Source organism: Chamaea fasciata, unplaced genomic scaffold (genome assembly GCF_029207755.1).
Source record: "Chamaea fasciata isolate MVZ Bird 193981 ecotype frontalis unplaced genomic scaffold, bChaFas1.0.hap1 SCAF_28, whole genome shotgun sequence".
In the NCBI taxonomy this organism is placed as follows: domain Eukaryota; kingdom Metazoa; phylum Chordata; class Aves; order Passeriformes; family Sylviidae; genus Chamaea; species Chamaea fasciata.
The window spans coordinates 1,789,521-1,798,824 of record NW_027094113.1 but is presented as its reverse complement, the minus strand read 5'-3'; the positions used below and the strand labels follow the sequence as shown (position 1 = coordinate 1,798,824).

At 60.1% G+C, this 9,304-nt stretch overlaps 1 protein-coding gene across 1 annotated transcript; it reads left to right on the top strand.

The window, feature by feature from the left end:
• Positions 1–4,901: 4,901 nt before the first annotated feature.
• Positions 4,902–9,006, top strand: PEAK3 (PEAK family member 3). The gene is made up of 4 exons (XM_066205406.1): positions 4,902–5,008; positions 5,693–5,820; positions 6,160–6,809; positions 7,299–9,006. The coding sequence occupies exons 1-4, from the start codon at positions 4,902–4,904 to the stop codon at positions 8,298–8,300; spliced, it is 1,887 nt and encodes a 628-aa protein (XP_066061503.1). The 3' UTR covers positions 8,301–9,006.
• The last annotated feature ends 298 nt before the right edge of the window (positions 9,007–9,304 follow it).

The window sequence follows — 9,304 nt, the reverse complement described above, 5'->3', positions numbered from 1 at the left end:
CTAGGGCTGCTGTCGGCTGCCACAGGGGTGGTTCCTGCCTTCCCATCCCACCCCTTCCAGGCTTTGCCCTGGCTCTGCCTCAGGGTGTGGATTTTTGTGTGTGGGAGAAGGAACAGAAGCTGGAATGGAAGACCTGGGTGGAGGATCCAGGGAGTTCATTGCTTCCTCCTCCTCCTTCTCCTCGCATGTGCACCCTGGGGGTTGCTGCAGGTCCCACCATTGTCCCCATTCCTGCAGGGATGTTCCCCACCTGGATGTCCCTTCTCCAGCCAGTGATGGTCAGACTGGGAGCTGGAGGGGGCAGCTGTCCATCCTCTGACAGGCATTCCGGAGTGGCACCAGAGCATCTCAGGGGTTGGGAGCTTTGTGGGGCACAAGTGGCTGCTCAGAACATCACCCCAACCCTGTTCTGCTCTCACAGGGTGCCATCCATCCATCCATCCCTCCATCCATCCTCCATCCATCCTCCATCCATCCATCCCTATCCATCCATCCATCCATCCATCCATCCATCCCTATCGATCCATCCATCCATCTCCATCCATCCATCCATCCATCCATCCATCCATCCGTCCATCCATCCATCTCCATCCATCCATCCATCCATCCATCCATCCATCCATCCATCCTCCATCCATCCATCCCTATCGATCCATCCATCCATCTCCATCCATCCATCCATCCATCCGTCCATCCATCCTCCATCTATCCATCCATCCATCCATCCATCCATCCTCCATCCATCCATCCATCCATCCTCCATCCATCCATCCATCCTTCATCCATCCATCCATCCTCCATCCATCCATCCATCCATCCATCCATCCCTCCATCCCTCCATCCATCCCTGCATCCATCCCTCCATCCATCCATCCATCCATCCATCCATCCATCCATCCCTCCATCCATCCCTCCATCCCTCCATCCCTCCATCCATCCCTCCATCCATCCCTCCATCCATCCATCCCTCCATCCATCCCTCCATCCCTCCATCCCTCCATCCATCCATCCATCCATCCATCCATCCATCCATCATCCATCCATCCATCCATCCCTCCATCCCTCCCTCCATCCATCCATCCATCCATCCATCCATCCATCCATCCCTCCATCCCTCCATCCATCCCTCCATCCATCCATCCATCCATCCATCCATCCATCCATCCATCCCTCCATCCATCCCTCCATCATCCATCCATCCATCCATCCCATCCATCCATTCCTGTCCATCCCTCCCTCCCTCCCTGCCGTGGTCTGGCTGTCCCCGTGGCCCCCCATGCCCGGTGCCCCTCGCCCCCAAGCCGTGCATGCCGTGTCCTACCAGGGTCCTGTTTGATGTCTGGGGTTTTTAACCTTGGGAGGGGGGTGGGAGGGGGCTGGGAGGGCAGGGAGGGGGTTGGGCAGGGACCCTCACAGTGGGAGCAGAGGGCAGTGCAGACCTGGCACGGTTTTCTATGTAACGAGCATGTGAGATGTATTTGTGAGCAAAACAAAAAACGGGGGGGAAAAAAGTGACTTCTGTGGCTCATTTGGGTTTTTCTCCCCCTTTTCTTCCTCATGTGCCTCAATAAGAAAAGGCAAAATCAGCAGGCAAAGCCTGAGCGGGACCTGGGAAGGGCGGGAGCACCAGAATTCACACCTTTGAGCTCTCCAGACCTGCTGCAACCTGGGAAGCCCCTGGAATTCCAGCAGACCTTTCCCCCTTCCCAGGACTCTGCTGGGATTTGCAGCCCCTAAGTCTGTCACCACCATCAGTCCCACCAACCCCACATAAACAGTGTGAAACCACCTCCCAGAGGGTACCAAAGTCCATATTAATAACTAATAAATGATTAATGCACGTGTGCTAACGAACTGCTGCTGCTATTAATCGATTATTAATTATTAATGCAGTGTTTATAAGGATGTGCCAAAGGGGGGGGGGGGTGCAAAGGCAGCACCTCAAGTCCTGCTTGCAGGAAAATTGGGGTTTGGGGGGGTTAAAAGGAGTCACATCCACACAGGAGTGCACGGATGTGCACAGGCACATACACACAGCCAGATCCCTTGGATGGGGCTGGAAAACTGGGCACTGGGAGTCTGTGCCGGGGGAAACTGAGGCACAGGGAAGGCGCTGCCGTGGGGCAGCAGAGAGTGGGTGGGGAGGTGGTTCCTCCTGCACAGAGTGACCCTCCCAGTGCCCTCCCCATCCCGCCGGCCCCAGGGCACAGCCCGGGCCCCCCAAGGCCCCCCCTGCCCTTGGCAGAGCTGCCACCGCTGTCCCCACCGCGGGCTCAGCCAGCCCGGTGTCCCCTTGCCCCGCTGTCCCTGTGACCCCTCCGAGGGGCCCCAAACCCCCCGTGTCCCTTTCCCAGGCTCGGTGCCTGTTCCCCTGCCCGGCCCCGGCTCTCCCAGGCCGGGCTGGGCTGCGCTGGGAGCACAGCAATGCCTCCATCTGCTGGAGAAACGGGCCCTGGGCCACTCCAGCCCCGAATTCCGGCCCCCACACACTCCCTGGGGTCCGGGGGGGCTCCCAGCTCCAGCCCACGGCACGAGGGAGGGTGGCCCTGGTTGCCAGATAAGCGGGAGGCTGCAGCCCCCGCGGGCTGGGCGAGAGCTGCCGTGGGAGGAAAGAGGAACTCGGGGTTTTTGCTCTCATTTCCTGCTTCAAGGTGCATTTCGTGACACAGGGAGGTGAAGGGTCGGGGTTACAGCTCCTGCTTGTGCCCGGGGCTGTGGGGACACGGTGGGAGCCAGGACTGAAATGGTGACACTTCCCTCTTGGTTTGATTCGTTGGAAGGAAAAGGGAAGTGTGGCGAAATTAAGGTTGAACCCCCTGCTCCTTTTGGGGGTGAGCTGCAGGATGGAGATGCTGAGAGAGCACCCAGGTGGGTTCAGTGCCCCAGAGGTCACCCAACCTGCCCTGAGCCGGGCGTGGAGCATCCCCACAGCACCCACGGGCTGGTGAACAATGTCATGGAGAGAAAACCGGGAAAAAATAAAGGCAATTAGAAAACTGCAATTTTCCAGCAGCTGCATTTAAAGATCCTATCTCCCACTGGGCAGAGAAACCAATTTCCTTACAAATCAAAAAGGCTGGAGCTAAGAAAAGCTTCCCTGCATCAATCCAGGGGGAAGAGGGCTCAGCAGCTCCTGGACCAGAGTCTGCAAATGCCATCAGTGCCATCAGCGCCATCAAGGCCATCAGGGCTGTGTCCTCAGCTGGTTTATCCACCTGGAACAGGCAGCAGAACCCTCCAAAGGATTCAGGGATGCTCCACGGCTTGGAGAATTAAATCAGCATTTTGCACAGGTTGGCAACAGGAAATGATCGTCCTTGTTAAGGGCTTGGGTGGCTTTTAAACTTGGCATTTTCTCCGTGGTTGTAATAAGACAAATGAGGGATTTCACAGCAGAAAGGCAGTTCCTGGCTGCCCCTCTTTCCCTGGCCACTTCTTTCCAGCTTGGCAGGATCACAGGCATGGCAGGAATCCTGTAATTTTATTCCTGACATTTTCTGGTACTTCTTAATGGTAATTTTATTCATTTGGGAAAAACAGTGATGCTTCTACACAAATTTCTTCCCTGTGAGGGTGGTGAGGCCCTGGCACAGCGTGCCCAGAGCAGCTGTGGCTGCCCCTGGATCTGTCCAAGGCCAGGCTGGAGGGGGCTTGGAGCCACTTGGGATGGTGGAAGATGTCCCTGCCCATGGCAGGGGTGGCACTGGATGGGATTTTAGGACCCTCCCAACCCAAACCAGTCTGGGTTGCTGGTGCAATGTGGGGTGGATGGTGCGGGTTGTTGCCTCCCAGAGCCCTGCACCTCCTCCCTGGGCAGGATCCAAGCGTGACTCAGCCCCACACGGGTTTTTATCAGCTCTCACAGGCGGCCTCAGCACCCAGAAACGGCCCCAGCCACAGCCAACAGCCACAACCCCCGGCTGGCCTGGAGTGGGCTGGGAAATACAGAAATAAACACACGGGAAGGGAACTGTGGGCTCCTCACGGGGGTGGCTGCAGGCTCACAGCACCCACCCAGTCCCAGCCTGGCCCCCCAAAGCCTGCCCGGATCCAGGGTCCCCCTGTCCTGGTTGTGTGGTTGAGTTCAAGCAGGGAAATTCTCTTCTTATGGAAACCCACATCTCCCAAATCTGCTCATCCCAACCTCACTGCTCCCAGGAGAAATCCCTGCGGCTGCCCTACCACAGCACCCACAGTGGCACCACTAATGACTCCAAGAGTGAATAGAAGGCAGGAAATACTGAAATATTTGGGGTTTAGAGTCTGTTTAAAAAGTGACTTCATCCTAGAGGGGACAGACACCAACGGGAAGATTTTTTCCAGCTACTGAGTTGGGTCACTTGGTGCTCTTTGAGCACCCCTAAAGGGTTTACCAAGAGCTGGGTTCCCTCTCATGCCATGGCTGCAGAAAATCCCAGCGAAAAGACACATCACTGATCAAAGAATATTCTGAGCTGGAAGAGAACCACAGGGATCATCAAGTCCAACCCCTTGGAATTGAAGCCCCAGCCTCGGTTCATGGAAGAAAATGAAAATATTCCCCCTTGTCGACTCACCCAGAGTAACAACCCGGAGGAAGGGGAATTAATTCTGTGATGCGAGGGGGATTTGTGGGGGCAATCCCCCCCTCAGAGCAGCTGCCACCCTAAAGCCATCCCTGGAGCCATCCAGGACGGAGGAGCAGCCTGAAGCTCCACGGGCAGCTCGGGGGACACAAACCACCCACAGGTGGCACCGACGGCGGCCCAGTGACCACGGCCGGGGCTGGAGCGATGCCAGGCGGCTCCGGGGAGCGAGGCCAGAGCCCGGCTTCCTTCAGCCGAGCGCGGAGCAGGTTTTGAAAGCACATCCTGCCGCGGCCGGGGCGCAGCGCCCTGCGCAGGGCGAGTCCCGAACGCGCCATGGGCAGCGCCAGGACGGACTGGGATGGGCAGCGGGAGCTGCTGCGGGGCCGGGATGTGCAGCTGGAGCCCCGCGGGTCCCCCCCGCTGCCAGGGACAGCTCACAGGTAACGAGGGGCTCTGCAAAGGGGGGCCCGGGAAGGAGCTGCTCAGCACGGCTGCCCCAGCGCTTTGTGCTGGGCAATAACCCGGGGGGCACGGGGGTCGGAGTGGGGGGACAGCCCGGGCTGGCTCGGCCGCTGCTGTCCCCAGCAGAACGGGGAGGTTCAGACAAAGCCACCGTGGTTTTGGTACCGCTGGTGGCGGCCAAGTCAGGGCCCAGTGCCAGGACAGGGAAGTGAAACCCAGCGGCTCCATCCCAGAGCCCACCCTCCTCCTTGGGGCTCCCTCTGCCCCCTCCCCATGCCCAGACCCCTGTCCTGTCCCTCAGACCTGGCTGGGGGTGCCAAAGGCTTTTCCTGCTCTTGTCCCACACCTCTACCAGCACTGTGTCCTCCTTGGGGTCACCCAGCAGGGACCAGAGGTCACAACCAGCCCCCGTGCACACACGGGTGTGTCGCAGGCAGGTGGGAACCAGCGCCTGTGGAGCCCCTGGGGCAGCTCCCAGCCCCAGGATTTCCCAGTTCGGCAGCTGGAGTCACTGGGCCACCAAACTCCCCGTGTTTCTCCCCAAAACCACCCCGCCGAGGCTCCCCAGGCCACTGCTTCCCCTTTTCCCCGTGCTCTTCCTCCGAGCCGGCACCGAAGGCAGCGGGACCCGCGGGGTGACGCCGACTCCCGGCTCCGTGCAGGGCCAGCTCCGCGCTCCGCAGCGCCCGCCTGGACCGGGCTGCCCCCGGACCGGCCACTGCCATGCCGGACACGCCGGGGGGCTGCCCCCCGAGGCCCCCCAACTCAGCCCTCGTCTACAGCAACGTGGGTGAGTGACGTCCTGACCGACCCCACCGTGCCCCTGCCTGCCGCGGTGTCACCTCGGGCAGCGGCGTGAGGCCCTTTGCTGTCCCTGTCCCCCCCCCCCCCCCCGTGTCACCCCTCTGGCTGGTGTTGGGTGTGGCTTTGGGGCTGGAGATACGCAGGAGGGCAAAGAACAACGTGCTGTACTCCCATGCCATGCCATGCCATGCCATGCCATGCCATCCCGTCCCATCCCATCCCATCCCATCCCATCCCATCCCATCCCATCCCATCCCATCCCATCCCATCCCACTCTCTCCTCGGTCCCCTGTCTGCCCTGTCACGTCTGTCCCTCCCTCCCCAGGAGAGCTGCGGGCCCACCTCGTTCCCCGCAAGGCCAGCCGAGGGGAAGGCGCTGGGAAACCCCTCCCTCAGCCCGACCCGGAGCCCCTGCCGCCCCCACTGCCCAAAAAGCAGCTCCAGCGAGCCGAGTCCCTCCCGGAGCCGGGATCATCCCACCGCTGCCATGGCGACCCTGAGCCACGGGCTGGCAGCATCCTCTACAGCATCCCCGCAGCCCAGCTGCGGCCCGGGGAGGGGGCTCCCCCGCGGGACAGATCCTCCTGGGCACCCAAGAAGCCCCTGACCAAGTCCCAAAGCCTGGGGGAGCCGCTGGCCCGAAGCAGCCCCCAGAAAGGCCCACCCCCCAGGCTGAAGGAGCTGACATTCGGGACAGCGGACGGCGAGCTGGGGCAGCTCCTGGAGAGCCCGGCCGGGGTCTGTGCGGTGGTTTTGGGGTGCCAGGAGGCCTCCCTGGCCCGGCTCTCGGCCCACCTGCAGGAGGAGCTGGTGGGGCCCGAGGAGAGGCAGCAGCTGCTGCAGGCAGAGCTGGCAGGGAAGGGCTGGGCAGCGCTCGGTGTCCTGGACCCCCAGCCCTGCTGCCAGAGCGGGGACGCCTGGTACTTCAGGGTGGGCTTCACCTTCGAGCACAGGCAGCTGCAGTTTGCAGCCAAGGTAAGGGGGGGATCAGGGTGAAAGCCCTGGGGGGCGCAGAGGGAGCCAGGAGAGCCACGAGCCTTGGCTTTTCCATGGAACACCACACCGGGGCCACTTCCCCTTCCTGCACCCACTTCTGCATTTGCTGCATGAGTGCTGCTGGCAGGGGCTGGGGGGTGAGGGTGACACTTCCCGTGGGACCAAGGGACACGTCAGAAACGGCCCTGCTGGGGGACATGTCCTGGTAACTCAGCCAGAGGGGCCAGCACATGCAAAGGAGAGGCTGGAGCAGAGCTGGCTGCCCAGGAGAGCAGGATGAGACCTCAGCCCACCCGGGGGCTGCACTCCTGTCCCAGCTCTTGCTCAAAGCCGTCCTGGCTCCGTTCCTGGGTTCAGAGGGTACAGGGGGACCCCAGCGTCACGTGTGGGTCTGAGCTGGCAGGGTGGCCCAGCCCTGGCCAAGGCTCTGTCCTTGCACAGCTGGCCCTGTCCTGTGTGTCCCTGCAGGTCCCCAAGCCGTGCTGCTCCAGCCTGGGGGTGCAGAGCTCCCTGGGGACACACTGCAGCATCCAGCGCCTGCTCGGCCGCTTCACCGACCGCCTCCCTCGGGAGCTGGTGCTCCCAGGAATCCCTGGAAAACAGAGTCAGGGCTCTTCCAGAGAGGAACCAGCCTGTCCTGCCGCCCAGCCCGTCCTGCAGGTGCTGCTTTGTGCCGAGGTTCCCCAGCAGACTCTGGCAGACTTTGTGAAGGGCTCCCACGCTTTGCACAGGACCAGCCCCGGGCACTACGAACGCCTGGGCTGCCTCCTGCTCCTGCAGCTGTGCATGGGGCTGGAGCACCTCCGGGGGCAGAACGTGGCCCAGGGGGACCTCTGCCCCGAGAACCTGCTGCTGGTGGAGTGCCCGTGTCCCCCCCGGAGCCAGCAGGGCCAGAAGGAGCCGCTGGGGCTGTCCCTTCCACGGCTGCTCATCAGCAGCTTCTTCAAGGTGCAAGAGAAGCAGAGACCTTGTTCCAGCAGCCAGGAGCAGGACTGGAGCCAGGGCCTGGCTGCACCCACCCCTCCAGCAGCAGCTGAGCTGAATGTGGGCAGGCTGATCTATCAGATCTTGCACGTGGACATCTCCCTGGAGAACATCCTGGGCTTCAGCAGCAAAAGGCTTCCCGAAATCCCCTCGCTGTCCATCTACTCGGCGGGACTGAGGCGCTTGGCCACGCTGCTGCTGCACAGGGATCCCCACGAGAGGGTGTCCATCGAGCAGGCCAGGGGCATCCTGCAGGTGCTGCTCTGGGGGCCACGCCAGGAGCTCTTTGCCAGGAGCAGGAAGAGCCTGGAGCTGCTCCGGAGCTGGCTGGAGGTCAAGAGGGCTCTGCTGCTCCTGAGGTTTGCAGAGAACTCGGCTGGGGCCAGGGTCAGCCCCGGCCTGGAAGAGTGGCTGTGCTGCCAGTACTTCCAGGGGGTCACTGAACACACCCTTTACCAGGTCACCCAGGTCCTCTATGATCCCTAAACCGGCCTCCAGTTCAGCCTGCCCAATGGTCTCTTCAAAGCCAAGAGGAGCCTGACCAAACCTGTCGCTGCCCACGGCAGGGAAGTTGAAACTCAATTATTTTTAGGGTCCTTTCAGCCCAAATCATGCCATGATTCTATGAAATCCACCAGTTTCCTGAGAAATCCAAGCAGGTCCTCGCTGGGAAAGCAAACCTAAACCCACTCTCCCCATAGCCCACGAATGATAAAGCTGGGATCAGATTCCCAAACACAGGGTGTGGTTTTATACCCTCAAACAATTTTTGCTTGATACTCTTAAGTCTGGTTTATCAGAACATCTGAGGAAAGGCAGCTGGATGGGAGCCCCAAGCACCAATTTAGTGGCTGATAATCCCAAGTTTATGGGATCCAGACATTGCACAAAACTCCCTCAGAGCCTTTTTGCAGCCACCAGGTTTTTGCTGTTTTAAATAACACTCAAAGCCACCCATCAGAGCTCACCCTTCTCAGCAAAGGAGGAACAGCAGCTCCTTCAGCCTGTGCTTCCCAGAGACAATTTGTGGCACAGTCACAAATAAAAATGACATTTTAAAGGGAAAAATACAGCTTCAATAAAAACTGGAGCTGAGCCTCTCAAACACTGCTCCTTTACGTGCTTCTTTGCCAGCGTTACACACTCCAGGGATGGATCCAGAGGGAAACACAAAGCCGAAGTGCCCTGCCCAGTGGTGATTACCCAGAACAGCTCAGGTGAGTTCATGGGCACCAAGGCAGGGCTGTGACATCTGCCCCTTGTGTGAAACACTTGGCAGCACGCGGGATCTGGACCCAGCCCCCAAATCCATGTGGATGCTGAGGGACCAGCATGGTGAAGGCCAGGTCGTTTAAATTATTCCTCAGCAATTATTAATCCAGTCTCAGCCATCTAGACTGGGTATCAGGAAAAATTCCTTCACTGAAAGAGTGATCAGGCATCAGCACAGGCTGCCCAGGGCAGTGCTGGAATCACCATCCCTGGAGGTG

Coding starts and splice junctions, on each gene's coding strand:
- PEAK3 (XM_066205406.1), top strand. CDS start 4,902: ATGGGCAGCGCCAGGACGGACTGGGATGGGCAGCGGGAGCTGCTGCGG. Junction 5,009..5,692: donor CTGCCAGGGACAGCTCACAG/GTAACGAGGGGC, acceptor GGCTCCGTGCAG/GGCCAGCTCCGCGCTCCGCA. Junction 6,810..7,298: donor AGCTGCAGTTTGCAGCCAAG/GTAAGGGGGGGA, acceptor GTGTCCCTGCAG/GTCCCCAAGCCGTGCTGCTC.